Genomic DNA, 22,767 nt, shown 5'->3' with positions numbered 1-22,767 from the left:
ATACTGATATTACTTCTTGTAGGGATTTTAAGATTATTTAACCTCGCTTGTATCCAGGGACAAGAGTGGAGACTTCTTGCTTTTCCAGCAATGATGCTTTGCTTTATCAAAGTCCAATCCTAAGCATTCAATTATGTCTGTTATTAGAAGGTACTAAACTTAGCTTTGTGCAACTTCGCTTTTAGAGATGCTGCTGGAAAGGAAGTTTACCGCCTTGCTCTACAAACCAGAGAACAGCACATCAGAAGGGATAAAGCCACAAGCAACATATGTACTGCACAGGTAGTCTTCAAAGTATCATAGAATCCTAGAATGGTTGCGTTGGAAGGGACCTCCAGGGTCATCGGGTCCAACCCCCTGCTCAGTGCAGGATCACTAAATCATCCCAGACAGATGTCTGTCCAGCCTTTGTTCTTCCATTGAAGAACTCTCCACCTCCCATTGTATCCTGTTCCACTCATTCATCATGCTCACTGTCTAATAGCTAATCTGTCTCCTCCCTTTCAGTTTCATCCCATTGCTTCTAGTCTTTCATTGTACAAATGAGAATAGGGCTGATCCCTCTGCACTGTGACAACCCTTCAGCTATTAAGTCTCCTCTTAGCCTTCTTTTTTGCAAGCTAAACATTCCCAGATCCTTTAACCGGTCTTCATAACTCTTCTCTGAACTTGCTCTAGTTTGTCTGTCCTTTTTAAAGTGGGGGGCCCAGAACTGGACATAGTATTCCAGATGAGGTCTGACTAAGGAAGAGTAGAGGGGAACAATGGCCTCACGTGATCTAGTCTATGCTTCTCTTAATACATTCCAGAATTGTGTTTGCCTTTTGCTGCTGCATCACATTGTTGACTCATCTTTAGTTGATGATCTATTAGCATACCCAAGTCTTTTTCACATGTGCTGCTGCTTAGCCCAATTCCTCCTTTTTTTTTTTTTTTTTCTCTTGCCCATGTGTAGGATTTTTGCATCTCTCCTTGTTAAATACCATTCTGTTAGTTAATTAGTTCCCCTCAATTCCTTCCTCCAGATCATTTTATAAAAAGGTTGAACACCACTGGGCCTAGTACAGAGCCTTATGGTACCCCACTTGAGACCTTCTTCCACTTGCATGTGCAGCCATTTATGACCACTCTTTGAGTACGATCACTCAGCCAGTTCTGAATCCACCCAACAGTTGCCTTGTCAATCCCATATTGGGTCATTTATTTATTTTTTTAATAAGTATGGTATGAGGTACAAAAAAAAGTGCCTAATTTTTGATTTAAATAAAATAACAAACTATACTAGATTAACAAGGCCAAAAGCCGTAGGGCTTTGCTTTGCTGCAGGCATGTTATTAGAATGCAACTTTTAAGGTGGTAATTACATTTGTTGATCATGGCCAAGATGGGTAATATCAGTCTGTATGCTACAGGTGGCTGGGATTATGGAAGCAGCCAACTTTGGCCTCTGTTTCTACAATTCCAATGGAAGTGAATGGGAGTTATGGAAATGGTGTGCTACATCTAGCTACAATGTTCCTGAAATTTCAGTGTAGTGGAAACCTAACTTCCTATGGGAATTACAAGTATAGCATTGAAAAGCCAGCTCTGCTGGCCGCAGCATTTAGACAAGTACACTCAGCTCAGCCATGATTGTCTGTCTGAATAACCTGTCTAATAACTATAATCATGGAATTATCTTGTAATTTATCACTTGCTAAATGCTTGCCCTGATTTTAATCTGATCTTCTTGTAGGCTCTACTGGCAAATATGGCTGCAATGTTCTGTGTTTACCATGGTCCAAATGGCCTCAAGCATATTGCACGTAGAGTTCACAATGCCACTCTAATACTTGCAGAAGGTAATCTTGTTAAGTATTCTGTTTTTCTGGGGATATCATTGGTTGGTTCCAGCATGGGTGCAATGAATTTGCATATACAAAATCTTGTTCCTAAATTCTATGTAGGAGAGAGGACTCCTATGTTACATATTAGTGCTTGTGCCCATTGCTGCCCTGTTCTGGCCTTAATGATGAAATGACTAGTGACATGCACAATAAACAAATGGAATTTAGACTTTACATACCTTGTGATATTAAAGATGTCTCATATTTAACAGTCGTTAACATTTGTATGTTCATGCATTAAGATTTAGTTGTGTTTTTTTTGTTCCAGTAGAAATTGCATTTAACTCTTGAATAGTTGCACTCAATAGTCTTCGTTAATTAGTCTTCTACCCACATTCCTAATTGTTCAGGTCTAAAGAGAGCAGGACATCAGTTACATACTGAGCTGTTTTTCGATACTGTGAAGATTCATTGCGGTTGTCCAACAAAAGAGGTTCTAGATCGAGCTATACAGCGACAAATAAACCTCCGTGTGTACAGTGATGGCTCAGTAAGTATTCGTTGACTGCATGGGTATGGATAAAAAGGTAGTATGTGTATATGTCAAAAAAATAGTTGGGAACACCTTTTGTTATATACAAAAAAAAAAAGTTTCCTTTCCTAGGCAGTTTTCACGCAGTTGTGAAAATCATGCAAGATTTGTGCATTGTGAGACGCGCAAATCTCGCATGAATATGAACCGTATTCTCTTGAATAGGTCATATACATGAGCTATTTATTTTTCTTCTATTTCCCTACCCACATCACAGTGTGTGTGTGGGGGGGGGGGGGGGGAATCGTGGCATGGCCTATCTTTGGGTGTTCCTTCGAAGCTCCTTGGCCATATATTATGAGAGCATTGTGAGATTTCCCATTGAAAACAATGGGGAAACCCTTGCCAGAGGATCACAACTTTACTGAAGGGATGGGAGGTGCGTCTTTTAAAAGGCAAACTCTTCGCATCACCTATGTAAAAAGCTTGCTGGTGTTTCACGGTCTGCTTATCGTGCATGCCCATGTATTGGAAGCCTTATGTCCTACACAGAAACTTCCGTTTCAGCTAAAACTTTGAGCTGGTGATTATAATCTGTATGTTTTTGTAACAAACCCATATTTGTAAGACCTAGTCAGTAATGAGTAATCAACCTTTGTATGTAAGGATAATTCTCTGCCTGCAAGGGATCTTGATAGCAGTGGAGAAAAAAAATGTAATTTATTATTTTGGCAGCTTGGAGTATCTCTTGACGAAACAGTGAAAGAAAAAGATCTAGATGACCTATTATGGGTGTTCGGCTGTGAGTCTTCAGCAGTAAGTAAAATTTATTATTAACTTGCTAATTTATTACTGTTTTTAAATGTTTCTCAATTTCCAAGCTACACAATCGACAGTTTTCGGGGGATTGACCATTTTTTCCAACATGAAATTCTAGAAATGTGTTTCTTCTAGTGTTCTTCAAAAAAATTATTAGTAAACCTAAGATATTTTATCTGAACTATAGGTCCCTTTTGTCCGCACACTCTAGTAAGGGGGGAATAACACTTGATAAAGATGTCAGGCCCACCCTCTTTATTCTCCTAGTTCCTCATGGCATGTTTCAGCAAGTAGCTGCAAAGACCTGATATAAATTGATACCTCATTATTACCGCATTTTTTTCAGGTTCTAGCACTGCAGCACATCCCTTTCTATTCTTCTTGGTCTGCCTATTCCATAGGTACTGCAGTCCAATTACTAATTGCTGTGCTGTCTTACCCTTACTTTAGTTGTAAAACTGCTTCCTTAAGTTTGTCACAGAGGTAGGGTCTCCAAACAGGGAGTCTAGGTGGGCAATGATATAAGCTCTGCCTTCAGAGGGTCTGGCACCTGTTAAAGCTGTACCACTGTGTTCAGTCGCTCAATCCAATCCATAAACGTCATAAATTTTCCATCAAATTCAAGGATGCTAATGGCGGCGGCACCTAAAGTGAGGATGATTGGCACTTGCGCAAACAAATAAATTCATTTGTGGACCCACTGAAGCTCATCCTGTTCGTGACGCCAAATGTAATTTTAGAAAGAAATTAAAAAATTCAGAAAACTATTAATTTGAATTTCACGATAAATAACTTTAGTGGACCAACTCTTCAGTTCATAAAACCTGATTTATAAAATTAAATTTCAGAAAGAACAGGTTCCAGCAGAACAGACTTTAAGTATGAGAATACAGGAGTCTCCTTTTTCAAGCTGCTCTCCTGCTCAGACATTCAAATTTACAATTATCATAGTCCGAGATTCTTTATCAGATAGAAAAGACCTTAGAACGCTGGATTCCTATTAGGACACTCAATAAGGTTTTTATTTAGCCACTTTTGCCTCACACACAGTTCTAATGTATTACACCAAGTCTTCCTTCTTTCCAGTCCATGGACCCAAAGCTATAGCAGTTAACCCCATCCTGTCCTATCTCTTCCCTTTCTGACTTGCCAGCCTCCTTTTTGAGGAGAGCAGAAGTTAGCAGGAGTCCCCTTCAATGGTCTGTGTGCCACCAATGTAATGGAATGAAATGAACTTAAAAAAAATACTTTTGCATAAGAGGAGAAAAGAGGGGTTTATAACTACTTTAACTATGTCATTTACACCCCACCCCTACTTACAACTACCTAGAAGAACTGGCCTGACTTAGTAGAAGTCCTGCAGTTGCAATCAAAATTCTTCAACCCCCATTGCAATTTTAGTTTTATTTGCCAAATTTACTAACTTTTAGATGTTCACGTCTGATTGCAAACAAAAGGGGGCGGAAAAAAAAAACCTTTTTAAATGGCTCAACAAAAATAATCTAAAGTCACCAAATTCATCCCAAAATGCCTCAATTAGTAGTCTCAGAATTACTCCACCCCCCCCCCCCCCCATCACCACCACCACCACCACCTCCCTTCATAACAAGTCTTTAGTACTTAGTATAGAACCATTTTGCTGTTATGGCTTGCTGCAAACATGCTGCATAGCCAGACACCAGCTGACAGCGTTCATGAGGAATCTTGGCCCATTCCTTATGGACAGTGGCCTCCAGTTTACTAATATTCTTGGGTTTGTGTGCTGCAACCATCCTAAAATCCCACCAAAACTTTCTATGGTGCTCAAGTCAGGCGAGTGCTGCCCATTCAAGAATCCTCCCAGGGACCTTTGAAACCAAGCCTTGATGGACTTCAAGGTATTCTTGGGATCCTTGCTCTGTTGGAACATCCAAGCTCCAACTTTGTTACAGGAGGCCAGACTTTTTCTCCTAAGATTTGATCCAAGTATTAGGAAATCCATCTTGTGGTCCACACACTATTGAACTATTGCCTATGATCCCTTTACGGGAAGACCTTCTTTTAGCAGGTTTCATCATTTTTTTTTTTTTTTCTCCTCCAGACCTACTGATTAAATAAGTCTGGAACTTTTCAGGCCTATGGATCATCACTCCACAAAACAGAATCCCAAAATGTCTGCAGCTTATTTACATGGTTTTGAACATATGGGAGCTGATTATTATTTTTTCTTTTATTTGGGTTAATAGAAGTATGTATATCTTGGCATTCGGGCATGAAGGTCCTCAGCATTTATTATGCACTTTACTGTGCAAATGGAAATCTCAGTGCCTACTGCCAGGAACTCTTGCTGCATGTCTTTTGCAGTTACCCAAGGGTTTTTGACTACCTGCTTCCTCAGGAATCTAATGGTTGTTTATGATGGCTTTCTATTTTTGTCACAGGTAGTGTAGCCAGTGTTCCTTTTAATGTATTCTGTACTGTCCTCAGTGAAGGCAGCATAAAGAAGTGACCCATATGGATTTCAGCAGTATGTGACTGATGGGGTAATGTGCTTTTTAAGAACTTGCACCATGTTTCTGCAGCACCCACTTACAGCATATTTCTGTAACTCCCAGCAAGAGAGGAGTCCAGTTTATTCATGAGGACCTAGTAGCCCTGCCCATTCACACTAACTACATACTTAAACTGCCAATCAGGGTGGGTGCGCAGGGCTAGCAGCAACTCATGACTAAACTGAGAGTTATAGAAATATGCTGTAAGGTCTTAAAAACCCACACATATTACCGTAGAAGTGACAGACCCCTAAAATTGTCATGTCTGTCACTGTTATGCTGCCCTTAGTGAGACTAGCATAAAGTACATAACTGGGTCCTATTTAAAGAACCCAGAACAGGTATGTACACTGCTGTAGCACTTCATCCTAAACTTACTTTGAAGTTCGATTTAAAAACTGCGCTGTCATGTGGGTGGCATCACCTCGCCTTCTCCTGGCCCAGATCACTTAGTGACAGCTCTCTTTATACACAATCAGGGAGCAAGCCGTCATTCCACATGATGCTGGTGGGTAGAAGTAGACATGGTGCTGCCCCCCTGTGTTTTGGAGTGCCGTTCAGCGTCAAATTTCAATTAATGTTCACGATGAAAAGTGGCCCATTGCTGGTTTGGTGGATATGACAGTTATTCATCCCTAGTAGTGTTACAAGACACAATAACCGCTCAGTGATATGCTCAGGACATCCTGCAGCCACATGCGTTCCTCTCATGGTGGCTTCTAAGAGGCATTTTCCAGCAGGATAATGTTTGGCTGCACACAGCAAGAGTCACAGGAATGTCTCCACAACATTGCTATTTCCGTGGCTGCCCAGTTGCCGGATTTCAATTTCAAGCACACCTGATGCTACTAATGAAGCCCTTGATTATTTGCATCAGGTGTGCTTTAGACAACACCTTTTTTGCAAATGTGTGCTCTTATAGGAGATTCAATTCAGAGGGGTGACTAATTCTGAGACTGCAGTAGTCATTAAAAGTAGAATTTTTATGTTAATTTTTAACCCCCTTTTTAGTTATGTTGAGCTGTTTAAATTGTTAATGTTTGTTAAAACAGCTAAAAGCTTGTAAAATTGGTAAATCTAATTTGCAATGGGGGTTGTAAAAGTTTGATTGCAACTAGAGTGAATATTCATTTCAAGGGCAGGCTCACATGTGCGTAATCTTATGGCGTTATACGTAGTGAATAGAGCCAATTTTTCTCTATGGGTGTGTACAACACGCAGTACATGGGCAATTACATTGCCTAAGTGTGACTCCTTGTACGTAACGTCTCTAAGTGAGAGAGTGGGACATTTTTTAACACCTAATGGAACCAGGAAAACTGCACATGACGACATGCGTAATACATGGCGACTTCCCCGCTCGTGCCACAGTTAAACACCATTACACACATGCTCATGTGAGCCTGCCCGAACTCTTCACATCTTATTACATACTTTATTCTATTTTTTTTTTCCTATCCCAGGAACTAGTTGCTGAAAGCATGGGAGAGGAGAACAAGGGCATTTTGGACACTGCTTTTAAAAGGACAAGCAAATTCCTTATGCACACTGTGTTTAATAGGTGAGATGCTTTCAAGATAAAACCGATTTCTACATTTGACTGTGGATCACATTCTAATTATAAATTTATTTTTTTTTTATTTTTTTTTATTTTTTTTATTTTTTTATTTTTTTTAAATTTAAGCTACCATTCCGAGACAAATCTTGTTCGCTACATGAAGCGTTTGGAAAACAAGGATATTTCCCTCGTACATAGCATGATTCCTCTGGGGTCCTGCACAATGAAACTTAACAGCTCCTCTGAGCTTACAGTAAGTTAATTTACGTTGCTTCCATTCTTGTTGGAATAAGCCCCACCTTAAATTCTCTGGCTGCACAATGGCTAGTAGGGTATAGTGCCGTTCCAGTGGCGTATTGATGTAAGCGCATGGGAATTCCTTTTTTGCAATAGACAAGACCATTAATGATGCCTTCACACGTGACAATTCTGCTACATTTTTGAGAGAATTTGTCGTAGTGTTTACGGTACAATGTGGAGGAGATTTCAAAAATCTGATTCCCGTGGAGCGGAAAATTTCCTCAATTAATCCGCTGCAGATTTTGCACTCAATGGGAGGAAGTTTTTTAAAATCTCATCCACACATTACTGCCAATTTCAACCCTTGAAACACATTGAATCCGCAGCAGATCAGCTGCCAAACCCGTACTGTTCTTAGGTGTGGATTTAGCTTTTCAGCGTATTTGCTGTGGGTTCCCTGCTGCGGAAAGCCTGCAGCAGATCCAGTGTGTGTGAAGCTGACCTTGCAGTGGGACACCTTTTGTGTAGTGTTACTATAACCTTTTTATAAACTGTATGCAGTCTTGTAACTATGTAGAAAGTATCACAAAAAATTACAGCTCCCATTTCATCCTCTTGACTTGTACATTTTCTTTCTTTCTTTTTTTTTTTTTTTTTTTTTTTCTTCATTCATTTCTAACTTCTGTTCATAAATTTAGCCTTGAATCTATGAAGCATGGCTTGGGGAAAACAAATTGTGAATTTGTTAGGTTTGCCAGGGTTTTTAGTAACTAATCTTTTTATTTCTATTTCAATCTGTTAGAAATATACATTGAATGTATTATTGAAATAAATGTTAGATTTTTGGTCAAAGATGCACACAATAGAAATATCTAGTGTAACTCATTGTAAATTTCATCCCAGGAGAAAGTCACATCTGCTGAATCATTTGCAGGCATGAATTAATCTGCCGTTTCCTTGAGGTTAACATTATTTACAGTCTGGTGACAATGTAACCGGTTTTGTCCAAGTCTGATTAGTGTTCAGGTTCGTGCATTATTGTAAGACTTGATTTTGAAAACTTTTTTTTTTTTCCTTTCTCCTTTTGTAGCCAATTACATGGCCTGAATTTGCAAATATTCATCCATTTGTGCCTCTTGACCAGGCTCAGGGCTATCAGCAGTTGTTTAAGGAACTTGAGAAGGACTTGTGTGAAATAACAGGATATGACAGAATCTCCTTTCAACCAAACAGGTAGCAATCATGAATGTAACACTTTTTTTTTTTCTTAAATTTTTTTTGATAAAGATTAGAGATGAGCGAGCATACTCGTCCGAGTATTAGGGTGTTCGAGATGCTCGTTACTCGTGACGAGTACCATGCGATGTTCGAGTCGCTTTCATTTTCTTCCCTGAGAAATTTGCGCGCTTTTCTGACCAATAGAAAGACAGGGAAGGCATTACAACTTCCCCCTGCAACGTTCAAGCCCTATACCACCCCCCTGCAGTGAGTGGCTGGCGAGATTAGGTGTCACCCGAGTATTGAAATCTGCCCCTCCCGCGGCTCACCACAGATGCATTCTGACATTAGTTCAGAGAAAGATCTATCGTGTTGGAGCTGCTATAGGGAGAGTGTTAGGAGTATTTTAGGTTTCAAGAACCCCAACGGTCCTTCTTAAGGCCATAAATCTTCTCTATATGCGCTCAATGGGGCCGGCGGCAGCAGCGCCGACCCCATTGAGAACATATAGAAGACAAATCCTTCTTCTCTGCCACAGCTGTAACAGCTGTGGCAGAGAAGAACGATGTTTGCCCATTGAATTCAATGGAACCAGCAATACAGCAGGTTCCAATGAAAGCAATGGGCTGCCGGCGAGCGTGGGGATGAATTGTCAGGAAGGGGTTAAATATATAAGCCCTTCCCTGCAATTCATCCAGAAATGTGTTACAATAAAAATATATACCGGCGTATAAGGCGACGGGGCGTATAAGACGACCCCCCCCCCCCCCCCAACTGTCACCTTATACGCCAGCAATACAGTGGAGCAAAGAATAAAAATCATTACTCCCTTCTTCTGACGTTCTGCGGCACTGCTGCAGGCTGTCGCTCCCTCCTGGTTCCCGGCAGAGCATTGATTTCTCTACGAAGGGCTTTAAATCCCCGCCTCCAGAAACACACGTGCCTTCAGCCAATCACAGCCAATGACAATGATGTCATTGAATGGCTGTGATTGGCTGTGTTTCTGGAGGCGGGGATTTCAAGCCTGGCGTCCAGAAAGCAATGTTCTGCCGGGGACCAGGAGGGAGCAACAGCCTGCAGGAGCACCGCAGAACGTCAGAAGAAGTGAGTAATGATTTTTATTCTTTGCTCCACTGTATTGCCGGCGTATAAGGTGACAGTTGGGGGGTCGTCTTCTACGCCCCGTCGCCTTATACGCCGGGATATATTTTTATTGTAACACATTTCTGGATGAATTGCAGGGAAGGGCTTATATATTTAACCCCTTCCCAACAATTCATCCTGCGATCGCCGGCAGCCCATTGCTTTCAGTGGAACCTGCTGTATTGCTGGCTCCATTGAATTCAATGGGCAAACATCGTTCTTCTCTGCCACAGCTGTTACAGCTATGGCAGAGGAGAACGATCTTTATGCTGACAGTGCAGGGGGGGGGGGGGGGAGGCACTCTTGCCGCTATTGTGGCTTAATAGTGGGACCTGGGAACTTGAGATGCAGCCCAACATGTAGCCCCTCGCCTGCCCTATCCGTTGCTGTGTCGTTCCCATCACTTTCTTGAATTGCCCAGATTTTCACAAACGAAAACCTTAGCGAGCATTGGCGATATACAAAAATGCTCGGGTCGCCCATTGACTTCAATGGGGTTCGTTACTCAAAACGAACCCTCGAGCATTGCGATAATTTCGTCCCGAGTAACGAGCACCTGAGCATTTTGGTGCTCGCTCATCTCTAATAAAGATGCAGAAACGAGCATTATGATGAATTCTGTGTTTCTTTGTGTGTATAATCAGCGGAGCACAGGGTGAATATGCTGGATTGGCTGCTATCAAGGCTTACTTGAGTGCAAAGGGTGAACCTCATCGAACGGTAACTATAATGCAGCTCTCTTCCATTCAAGTGTGTGTTTTGTTTCTTGATTTGCATTATACATAGGTTTATAATGCCACCATGTTAGTAAATGCTAGACTTTGCTATTTTAGGTCTGTCTAATCCCAAAATCTGCTCATGGAACCAATCCTGCAAGTGCGCAAATGGCAGGAATGAAAATACAGCCAGTAGAAGTAGACAAAGATGGAAGCATTGATGTCGTACACTTGAAAGCAATGGTTAGTAAATTACTTGTCTGAGATTTATACATGAGAGGCAAATGTAAAGTTACAATTATACACTACCGTTCAAAAGTTTGGGGTCACCCAAACAATTTTGTGTTTTCCATGAAAAGTCACACTTATTCACCACCATGCGTTGTGAAATGAATAGAAAATAGAGTCAAGACATTGACAAGGTTAGAAATAATGATTTGTATTTGAAATAACATTGTTTTTACATCAAACTTTGCTTTCGTCAAAGAATCCTCCTTTTGCAGCAATTACAGCATTGCACACCTTTGACATTCTAGCTGTTAATTTGTTGAGGTAAGCTTGTGAAATTGCACCCCACGCTTCTAGAAGCATCTCCCACAAGTTGGATTGGTTGGATGGGCACTTCTGGCGTACCATACGGTCAAGCTGCTCCCACAACAGCTCAATGGGGTTCAGATCTGGTGACTGCGCTGGCCACTCCATTACCGATAGAATACCAGCTGCCTGCTTCTGCTGTAAATAGTTCTTGCACAATTTGGAGGTGTGTTTAGGGTCATTGTCCTGTTGTAGGATGAAATTGGTTCCAATCAAGCGCTGTCCACTGGGTATGGCATGGCCTTGCAAAATGGAGTGATAGCCTTCCTTATTCAGAATCCCTTTTACCCTGTACAAATCTCCCACCTTACCAGCACCAAAGCAACCCCAGACCATCACATTACCTCCACCATGCTTAACAGATGGCGTCAGGCATTCTTCCAGCATCTTTTCATTTGTTCTGCGTCTCACAAACGTTCTTCTTTGTGATCCAAACACCTCAAACTTGGATTCATCCGTCCACAACACTTTTTTCCAGTCTTCCTCTGTCCAATGTCTGTGTTCTTTTGCCCATCTTAATCTTTTTCTTTTATTGGCCAGTCTCAGATATGGCTTTTTCTTTGCCACTCTGCCCTGAAGCCCAAAATCCCGCAGCCGCCTCTTCACTGTAGATGTTGACACTGGTGTTTTGCGGGTACTATTTAATGAAGATGCCAGTTGGGTACCTGTGAGGCGTCTGTTTCTCAAACTAGAGACTCTAATGTGCTTATCTTCTTGCTTAGTTGTGCAACGCGGCCTCCCACTTCTTTTTCTACTCTGGTTAGAGCCTGTTTGTGCTGTCCTCTGAAGGGAGTAGTACACACCGTTGTAGGAAATCTTCAATTTCTTAGCAATTTCTCGCATGGAATAGCCTTCATTTCTAAGAACAAGAATAGACTGTCGAGTTTCAGATGAAAGTTCTCTTTTTCTGGCCATTTTGAGCGTTTAATTGACCCCACAAATGTGATGCTCCAGAAACTCAATCTGCTCACAGGAAGGTCAGTTTTGTAGCTTCTGTAACGAGCTAGACTGTTTTCAGATGTGTGAACATGATTGCACAAGGGTTTTCTAATCATCAATTAGCCTTCTGAGCCAATGAGCAAACACATTGTACCATTAGAACACTGGAGTGATAGTTGCTGGAAATGGGCCTCTATACACCTTTGTAGATATTGCACAAAAAACCAGACATTTGCAGCTAGAATAGTCATTTACCACATTAGCAATGTATAGAGTGCATTTGTTTAAAGTTAGGACTAGTTTAAAGTTATCTTCATTGAAAAGTACAGTGCTTTTCCTTCAAAAATAAGGACATTTCAATGTGACCCCAAACTTTTGAACGGTAGTGTAGGTCTCAAGACCTTCCATAAAGATCCATCGCCAGTGGATGCAAAAATGCACAAATATTTGCAGAACTCGGCCTGGTGCAAAAATCTGCAGTATTCAATGCCCAAATTCTGATTCAAAGAGTTAGATACATTTCCCGCCGTTGTGCTCCCATTATTGAACCGCTCTTTTTCTTTACTTCTGTATTTAGTGATAATCATTAGGAGTTTATTTATTTATCTTTTTGTTCTGTTTCCCAGGTAGACAAACATAAGGACAATTTGGCTGCCATAATGATCACCTATCCTTCAACCAACGGGGTTTTTGAGGAAGGTATAAGCAATGTATGCGACTTAATACACAAACATGGTGGTCAGGTGTATTTGGATGGAGCAAATATGAATGCCCAGGTGAGGATGCAGTTAATCAATAACCTCCCACAGAACAAATCTTTGAAACAAGTGAGATTGTTCTCAGCAAGCGAAACCAAGTACCATATATACTCGAGTTTAGGCCTAGTTTTTAAGCAATCTTTCAGGATTAAAAAAAAACAAACTAAAAGCCCCCTTCAGCTTATACTCAGGTGAGGTAAAAAAAAAAAAAATAACAAAAAACCTGCAATACTCACCTCCCAGCCGGCATCTGTGTCGCCTACGCAATGGTCTTCCTAGTGGTGTGGCAAGCTGCTTGAGAATTCTCCCCACTGTCATCTATCTGCTCAGCTTTGAATTCCCCCGCCGTCAGTGTTGTGTAGACAAGAGCTGTGATTGGATTGAGTGCCAGCCAATCACAGCCGGCATTCAATCATTCACAGCCATTTACTGGCTGACATCACTGAATGGCTTTGATTGGTTTATCAAGCGCCGTCTGTGATTGGCTGGCGCTCGATCCAATCACAGCGCTTGCTTACACAGCGCTGACGGCGGGGGAATTCAAAGCTGAGCAGGGAGATGACAGCGGGGAGAATTCTCAAGCAGTTGGCCGCACTGCCGGGGAGACCATCGCGCCAGGGACACAGACGCCGGCTGGGAGGTGAGTATTGCATTTTTTCTTTTCCTAGTATATACTCGAGTATAGCTAGGTTTATACTCGACTCAATAAGTTTTACCAGTTTTTGGTGGTAAAACTTATTGACTCTGCTTGTACTCGGGTCTGCTAATACTCGAGTATATAGAGTAATTTTATAGATTTGATACTGTTTAATGGCTAACCAAAAAATATGATATCGCAAGCTTTTGAACCTACTCAGGGTTCTTCCTCCAGGTTAAATGGAGTAGATCTGAAGAGGCACATATATATGTCCTTTGGATAGTCTGATCCATTTGGACCCTGCATTCCAAAATGGGTTGGGTTCTGGCACACGTGTCTTTAAAATTCAACTTTCTGCTTTTACATTTAGGTTGGGCTATGCCGTCCTGGAGACTATGGTTCTGATGTGTCTCACTTAAACCTTCACAAGACCTTCTGTATACCCCATGGTGGAGGTGGCCCTGGGATGGGACCTATAGGAGTGTGAGTAATCTTTTCAAAAACATTTGCGTATGAAATGACAAGTTACTGTTGTGAGCTGGTAATTAAAATGTGTATGTGTTTTGGGCACCATGCGTATCTTGAGGTATGCCTAAAGTGGTAATCATACTGTAATAACTCTTATTAATCTTTACTTTTTTCATACACTCCTGCTTTTGGCTTAAAAGAGAAGAAAAAAAAAAAACTAAAATGCTGACCAAATCTGCGCTATGTGAAAATGGTCTAGACCTACTGTATGTTACAAGTGGTCAGCAATTTTCGTCACTCGCATTGAAAAAAATAGGGTGGTGGCATGCATGACCTCTGCTCCATTCATGCAGGGACCTTTGGGATCAGTGGTCCCCACCTATCATAGTTACCCCCGGTCCTGTAAAACGTTATACCTTGGCACAACCCTTTTGAAGCTTACATGCTCTAAATGTTGTTCACCTCCATTAGATGTAGCAAGATGCTCATTTGAATGTCATTTTCTTTCCAGAAAGAAACATCTTGCCCCATTTTTACCCAGCCATCCCGTAATATCCTTGCAGCAGGATAATAATGCCAGACCACTCGGCACTATAAGTGCTGCCCCATGGGGCTCAAGTGCAATTTTGCCAATTTCATGGGCCTATATCAAGGTTAGTGCACTCTAGATTTAAAATGACTCTATTTATACTCTTAAAAGGACTTGTCCTCTGGCTAAGCAATTTTCATGTTGGCAATCCACTGTCTCCTCAGCCATTGACACTATGTAATGGTGACTGTCCACATGATAGTTAGTATTGTCAGTGGATGGGGCAGTTCCTCCTTAGTAGGTTTCCAAACTTTGACACTACGATGCAAAATGTCAAGATTTATTGGGTAAATTATACAACGATTTCTATTTTATTTTACAGCTGATGGGAGCAAAAGGACTTAAGCATGCAACAGAAATTGCCATATTGAATGCAAATTACATGTCAAAAAGGCTGGAAAAACACTACAAAATCTTATTCCGAGGTTCTAGAGGCAAGTCTCAAATGTCCATTTGTTTCCTCCCACATAATGGAATGTAACAGAGGGTAGCATTGGACTAGAGTTTCTTGGGCTCACCAGAGGAAGTGAATCTGAGCACCCGTGAAAATCCCCCTTTTTTTTTTTTTCTCCATTGAAATCTTTGTTGCCATGATTGCGCACACAGAGCATTTTCTCATTCTGAAGAACTAAGAACTAGAGATGAGAGAGTATACTCGCTAAGGCACATTACTCGAGCGAGTAATGCCTTAGCCGAGTATCTCCCCACTCGTCTCTAAAGATGATGGGCGACCTGCCTCAAGTATGCAATGTCTCTGCATACTTGCTGTGTGTGCCTCACGGGCAGCACGCCAAGATACAGTCAAGTGGGCCTGGCCTAACGCAGCTCCCTTTTGGAGCTAAGGCCCCCTGTCCATGGTCACAGTGGAATATCGTTAGCGGTATTCCACTGCGGGGGAGGAGGGTGGAGCACTGACAGGTCTCCCAGATGAGCCTACCTAATAGGCTCACTGCGGGAATAGCAGTATGTTACAATTTAAATCCCCTGAGCCATGGACAGGCAGCCTAAAGAATGGATCAGATGTATTTTGTTTGGGAAAGGTTGCTCCCCTTGATTTTGTCTGAAACCTAACCAACTAATGTTGTACAATAAAAGATTCAAAAATTATAGATAAAAATGGACTTCTAGGGAAACAACCAAAGTAGACTGAAAACTAGGCATGCATAGAGTGGCTTAATTGTTGGTACAAACCTTTTACTTTATGGCTAGTTATTATGAAATGTTCTCAACATTCTGTTTGGCTTAATTTGGCTTCAAATGTCTTTTAGGATACGTGGCTCATGAATTCATCCTTGATGTAAGACCATTCAAGAAGTCTGCTAACATAGAAGCTGTAGACATTGCAAAAAGGCTTCAGGACTATGGTATGTGTAGTCTGTGATTTCTACACTTAAAACCCCTCTGATCCGATTTCTACCCTCTAAAGTGCTTTAAATGGAACCTGTCACCATAAAAGAGGAAATGCCCTGAACTACTATAATGTGTGCATGGCTGAAAAGACAGATTGTAAGGAAGTAATTCTTATGTCTGAGCTGAAGTTTTTTTTTTTTTTTTTTTTTTTCTTCCACTTCCCTGCCTTGTGCCCTGCATTTAAACACATTCCCTGGCTCTTAAAGGGGTTTTGTCATAGTAAGCTTAATTTATAAATTGCCTGCTCTTCTGCCCAGCACAAGCTGAGATGTGATTTCAGCATTTGAATTACATGCTTGTTCTCGCTGCCAAGCTCACCTTGTGTCCGTTTTCTCAGCTTTAGATGTGCAGCACTTCCTCTTCTGGCCAGCAGGGTCAATTCCCAATAGTAGCGTTGGAGAGTTACTTTGTCCTCACAGCGCTGCTTCCGCCCATTTCCACCACTCACTGATTCACAGTACATACTGGGTGCAAGTGTAGCAAGCTATGGAGCATTCAAAAGTGTTTGTGCATGCGTCTCATGAGTGGCACGATGCCACACATGCCCACTGGGTACAAGACTGTCGCGAATTCCGCATTTCTGACCAGGGAATGAATGCTACAACACTAGTGACGTAACATTCATTTCCTGGGCTGAAAGTAAAAGGTCCACAGTGTGTACCCTACATCATTAGAAAGACTTCATGTCAGGAAACTCAGAGCCAGTGTTCGTATGAAAGGGGAGACCTGTTCGGGAATCGAAGTCCGTACCGTGGGCTCCTCGAAGCTTTATTACTATACAGAGCACAGGCCATTTGTTGGCTTACTCTGGGCAGAGGGGGAGTGAGTTCAGAGAGATTACCTCCTTGGAATCCCTGTCTGTTTAGCTATCCATGTTTTGTTGTAGCTGGAGGGGGACTTGTGATTTGTCTGTAAGTATATTTAGTCTCCTTTCTTTTTATATTGCTCTTCATTCAGAAATACACAGAAGGTAAGTGTATAAAGGTGAATCTATCACAGCTTTCAATCTACTTCAACCTAAAGGAGATGAGGACCTTTTGGAAGTCTATTTAATCAATTGGTACGGATCGTGAAGGTCATCCTGCTTGGGGGTCTCCCCTCCACAGCTACAACCATAATGCTGTGAGCTGCTGAGCTCAAATCTCACTATTCTTTTGTGTTTAGAACTGGGGGCTCGTTCACATGAACGTATTAGACACTGTCTTTACATGTGTGATACATAGTGAATGAATCTATTAAAGCAATGGATTCTATTCACATGGATATATAATTTTTTTTAATGTATTTTTTTCACGTAAAGTTCAGTCACTTGAAAGAATATTCAGCATGTCCTATTTTGGTGTGTCTTACGTACTGCAATGGCCATTGATGAGAATAGGCTGGCGTGAATACACAGGAAACCTGCATATTTGCGCAAGAAAATATATTATATGTATGTGTAATATATATAAAAAAATTTTCAGACTGTACAAATACGCAGCGTATTTGCGCACGCAAAACCTGCAGGAGTGGGCGAAATACGCGGGCATAAGCTATTTTCCGTCATGTAATGTGCAGCCAAAACGCACTTCTGCCCGTATGAATGAGCCCTTACTGCGGTGTTTTGGGATTTGGTGTGCTCGTTGTACCGTATGCTTAGAGTCTGCAGTTTAAAAAAAAAAAAAAAGTGGCTTGGAAGTTTTGATAAATCATGCGCATTTGGTGTCAAATACCCTTTGTCTGGTATTGTTATGCATATATGTAGAGTTGCCTCATCAGACAAGGTCTTAAATTTCTCTCTACACTGGGAATAAAAGATGAATTTAAAAAAATCTGCCATTCTGTGTAGGTTTCCATGCTCCCACAATGTCCTGGCCTGTGGCTGGCACTCTTATGATTGAGCCAACTGAATCTGAAGACAAAGCAGAGCTGGACCGCTTCTGTGATGCCATGATCAACATAAGACAGGAAATCGCTGATATTGAGGAAGGTAGAATGGATTCCAGAATTAATCCTTTGAAGGTAAAGTGAAAAAAACAGAGAAAATCTATAGTAAATACTGAGCCATTTGGAGAACTGATGTATACACAAACTCGCCTTCTACAGGCTAGAGCATTCTAACAGTATTTGCACAAACCTCCTGCCCGGTACTTTCTGCCATTGTGTAACCTCTGCACTGTTTGGGCTTGAGATGACCCCAGATGAGTCTCCTTTTATGATTTTCTATAGAGCAACATGTGCCAATTAGATATTTGTGTGTGGTGTGTTTGTTTTTTGTTTTTTTTTTGTTTATGGATTTTGAAAACTGTATCCATACTTTTTCTCCTGATCATTGTGGTGCAGTGACAAAGCTAAATGACTAAACCTTGCATTTTCTCCTTTTGTTTATGCTTTGTAAATATTTTCTGTAGTTTCTTGAGTATCCTAATTTATTTATTTTTTTTTTAATTTCCCAGATGTCGCCCCACACGCTAACTTGCATTGCATCTTCCAATTGGGATCGCCCATACTCTCGGGAGGTGGCTGCATTCCCTCTGGTATGGCCTGTTTATTTTTTAAAACCTTCTGCTCACTAGTCCTTAAAGGGGTTGTCCCGCGGCAGCAAGTGGGGGTTATACACTTCTGTATGGCCATATTAATGCACTTTGTAATATACATCGTGCATTAAATATGAGCCATACAGAAGTTATACACTTACCTGCTCCATTGCTGGCGTCCTCGTCTCCATGGTGCCGTCTTCTCCTTCCATTTAGACGCGCTTGCGCTGTGCGGTCTTCTGCTGTGTTCAATGGAGCCGCTCCGGCGTGCTCGCGCTGGAGAGCTGGTCTGCGCATGCGCAGAAGACCTCGGCGGCGCGAGCACGCCGGAGCCGCTCCATTGAACACAGCAGAAGAACACACAGCGCAAGCGCGTCTAAATGGAAGGAGAAGACGGCACCATGGAGACGAGGACGCCAGCAATGGAGCAGGTAAGTGTATAACTTCTGTATGGCTCCTATTTAATGCACGATGTATATTACAAAGTGCATTAATATGGCCATACAGAAGTGTATAACCCCACTTGCTGCCGCGGGACAACCCCTTTAATTGAGTTGTGTACAATTAAAATGTAACACAACATGTTTTAATGATTGACCTGTCTGGTTTTACTTTTTTGTGCCTCAGAAGGAGCATAAACTGGAGGGGGGGGGGGGGGTGCCTGTCTTGTATATGGTTTATAATATTGTACATATTAAAGGGCTTTGTTGGGCAAGCTCTTCAATAGATACAATTCATATACTAATGGATAAGATTGGTATTCTGCATATACCAGGGCTTGTGAGAAGAAACCTCAAGGGTCATTGTATAGACTGTCAGCAAGGTATAACCTAAAACGCTCATTAAAGTAAATGTGCATACAACACACGTGGCTGGATTTACAGTATATAGACACTTTTTGCACTAAATATTACATACATTAATTTTTTTTCCTTTTATGTTCATTTGCTACCTAAATGCAAGGATTCCTAACTCCTTACATAGCTGATTGTTTTGCTGCTTCTGACATAATGCAGATCTTACACCACGCTGCTGCAAGCTGTGCTGTCTGCTCTCCCATACCCTTCTGTGAAGGGCAGATCATAAGCAGAACTGAATCAGAATGGATGGAGGTGAACAGGGAGGAGAGGAGGAATAATCATGCAGGTTGTATGAGTGTAGAGAGAGGAGAGACCTGTTGGACAGACTCTGCGGAGGTTGGAAAAATCACTCCTCAGCGGCTGTGCCCTATCTGCACAAGGGAGAAGACCTCCCTTATGGGTTGTAGAAGGGGAAACCTGTAGAAGAATGAAGCTGTGCTAATAAAGACAGCAGCATTCTGGACACACAGAACTCACATCCATTATGTATTACTAGTAGGGATAATCCCCTGTGAGAAGAGAAAATGTTAGCAGGTTACAAACTATGTTTGAGGGACATAAAATTTAGTATTAAATATTGCAGCCTTAATTGTAGTGCAACTTTTTTTTTCTTGTGTTGTGCTAGTGATAGTTTTGAGTTAAAAATAATTTTTAATGTTAGTGGTATCCTCCATAACCAGGGGCATACCTATAGAGGATGTGGTTGCACCCGGGCCCAGGACCCTTAGGGGGCCCATAAGGCCTATCCTCCATATAGGGAGCCCACTATGAATAAAGCATTATAGTTGGGGAGGGGGTGGGGCTGTTACAGATTTTGCATTGTGGCCCCGAATCTTCAGGTTTACGCAGCTGGGTATAGGTACAGATGGAGGGGGGGGGGGGGCAGCTGAACTTTTGCACCTGAGCCCTTAGTTACGCTCCTGTCCGTAACCTTTGTTTTAAAGCAGTTATACACTTGCCTGAGTTCAGACAGTTTGTCTGCAATAATCATGGTTTTGCCCTTTGCACTTAATATGCAAAGTAGTCTTGCACATACAATAGGTCTTAAAAAAAATCTTCAGACCTTTTTCATTTTTTCTTTATATTTGGTTATGTTGTGGCCATGTGGAAGAAAAACCCTTTTTTCTTTTTTAAAATCATTTTTAATACCCCATATTGACAAAGACAAACCAGAAATCTTTAGTCTTATTTTTAACATTCTAACTTCTTAAGGACCAATCGCTGTAAATATACGGCCCTTGGTCCTAGGCTTTAATCCCAGCTGATGGTAGAAGTACCGTGCGGGATTTAAAGCTCCTGCAATCAAGCAGGTTCTCAGCTGTCAGACATGGCTGAGGATCTGGAGGAGTAACTGTTCTTAACTGCTTCTGCCTTCTCCTTTCCAGGCTACATATACTATGTACTAAAGAGTGAAAGTGGACTCTGATTCTCTGTTAGTGACTATTTTCACTACAAAGAATGTGGTGGTGGTGGTGGTGGGGGGGGAATACAACGGGTAAAATCCCTGAAGTGCCTGGTCCTTTTTAGGACAAAGATACCCAGGTTAAATGAAAAATAAATATTTTGCATTGCCATAAGTATCCACAACCTGTACTTAGCTGTAATCACTGCCAAACGTGATTCAAACTAAGGTACTAATAGTCTTCTTGGTATGATGCCACAGGGTTTGCAAACCTGAATTTGAGGATTTTCTGCCATTTCTTCTCTGCAGAACCTCTCAAGCTCCGACAGATTGTATGCAGACCGTCTGTGGACAGCCATTTCCAGGTCTCTCCAGAGATGTTCAATAGGGTTCTGACTGGGCCACTCAAGGGCATTCAGAGTTGTCCCTAATAGCGCGGGGAAAAAACTGCAGCATGTTTTATATTTTGGGTGTTCCCTCTGAAGACTTTCCAGACCTACCGCATATAACCAAAAATTTTGTCCTCTCATTCCAGCCTTTCGTCAAACCAGATAGTAAATTCTGGCCCACAATAGCTCGGATCGATGACATCTATGGAGACCAACATTTGGTGTGCACTTGTCCTCCTATGGAGGTGTATGAATCCCCTTTCAATGAGCAGAAAAGAGCCTCATCCTAGTGTTACGGACTCTTCCATCCTGTGTGAATGCCAATACAAGACTGCAATTCAGCGCTGCTAATAGCAGCCGCTTCCCTCACCTCTCCGAGAGGGGACACAAGTGACTGTCCTTTAAGCACCCCTGTGTAAGCAAGACATTACTGATGCTTAAATGATGTGCAATTAAAGTGCATAAATTGGACATGGCAAATGGAACAGTGTTCGCTCTGAAAGTTTTCAAGTTTTTCTAACTAAATTTGTAGCAGAAGCAGTATTTGGTGAATGGTGTCTGGCAATCTTTTCATGCACTGCCACTAGAAATGTAATATATGCACATAGTTTAATCAAGAAACTAGTATTAATATGTGAGGGTGGCGACCTGTTTACCTTCCGGACCCCCTTTTTCCCCCCTAATGAGAACACAATAGTTTGAATTAAGATTGAATATATTTGTTATTGTTCATTTACCATCCTGCAGATATAAGTGTTTCTCTTAGTGATCTGGACTAATGTACCACAGGCAGGTGCTTTTTTTTTTTTTTTCTTCTTTAAATGTTCTAGACATATGGGTACATGGTTTAACTGTTTAGGTAGTCCTAAATCTCCAATTTTTTTTTTTTTCCCGAAATATTTTTTGTATGGAATTCCTTCACAGATGTAAGATGAAGCAGGTTCCTGATGTGTGGATTTTACACTTGGTCCAATGCAAGAGGCACAAAGGGCTTAGGAAGGTTATCCTTTGTGGTAAGCTCTTTGCAGAGGGGCTGTTTGCATTTGACATTGTGCAAAGAAACTTTCCCTCATGCAGAATCACATTAGACATGGAATGAAAGTTACTTCAACCATGTAGAGCTGTGGCCCAAATATCTGCTTTTGACATGGGGTAATGCAACTTTAGGGCGGCTTCAGACGACGGTATATCAGGTGGATTTTCACGCCCAGACGATATACGGTGTCCCAGGAGGCTGGAAAAGCCAGGAGCAGTGCACTGAGCTTCCACCCCCTGCCACTATTTGCAATGGGAGGGGGCGGGATGGGGTGGAGCTAAGTCTCGGAACTTAGCTCTGTCCCTGTTCCACCCCCTCCCATTGCAAATAGTACTGAGGGGCAGAGAGGGTGCGGGAGCTCAGAGCACTGCTCCCGGCTCTTCCAGCCTCCTCCTCCTGCACAAAGGGACACTGTATATTGGCTGGGCGTGAAAACCCAGCCGATATATGGTCGTCTGAATGAGTCCTTATAGTGTGACGTCCCTTCTGAATGACTCCCAATATCTCTGCTTCTTGGACCACTGTGAATTTGAAATGGGTATGTTTAAAACTTTTCTCCTTCCCTGTCACTGATAGGACCACCAGA

The 22,767-nt window shown here is 41.8% G+C and overlaps 1 protein-coding gene across 1 annotated transcript in view; it reads left to right on the top strand.

Moving 5' to 3' along the window:
- GLDC (glycine decarboxylase) overlaps positions 1-22,460 on the top strand; it is a 40,175-nt gene extending 17,715 nt beyond the window's left edge. Inside the window, exons 8-24 of the mRNA XM_066604255.1 lie at positions 186-282; positions 1,736-1,841; positions 2,237-2,376; positions 3,094-3,174; positions 7,172-7,269; positions 7,393-7,519; positions 8,597-8,739; positions 10,512-10,587; positions 10,701-10,826; positions 12,743-12,892; positions 13,882-13,994; positions 14,491-14,632; positions 14,891-15,002; positions 15,837-15,932; positions 17,807-17,979; positions 18,414-18,494; positions 21,292-22,460. Of these exons, the coding sequence (XP_066460352.1) occupies positions 186-282; positions 1,736-1,841; positions 2,237-2,376; positions 3,094-3,174; positions 7,172-7,269; positions 7,393-7,519; positions 8,597-8,739; positions 10,512-10,587; positions 10,701-10,826; positions 12,743-12,892; positions 13,882-13,994; positions 14,491-14,632; positions 14,891-15,002; positions 15,837-15,932; positions 17,807-17,979; positions 18,414-18,494; positions 21,292-21,435 (2,005 nt within the window). The 3' untranslated portion in view covers positions 21,436-22,460. The remainder of the gene's footprint in view (positions 1-185; positions 283-1,735; positions 1,842-2,236; positions 2,377-3,093; positions 3,175-7,171; positions 7,270-7,392; positions 7,520-8,596; positions 8,740-10,511; positions 10,588-10,700; positions 10,827-12,742; positions 12,893-13,881; positions 13,995-14,490; positions 14,633-14,890; positions 15,003-15,836; positions 15,933-17,806; positions 17,980-18,413; positions 18,495-21,291) is intronic.
- The last annotated feature ends 307 nt before the right edge of the window (positions 22,461-22,767 follow it).

Source organism: Eleutherodactylus coqui, chromosome 5 (assembly GCF_035609145.1).
Source record: "Eleutherodactylus coqui strain aEleCoq1 chromosome 5, aEleCoq1.hap1, whole genome shotgun sequence".
NCBI lineage: Eukaryota > Metazoa > Chordata > Amphibia > Anura > Eleutherodactylidae > Eleutherodactylus > Eleutherodactylus coqui.
Note: the sequence above shows the minus strand (reverse complement) of the source record. Positions and strands in the feature narration are given on the sequence as shown.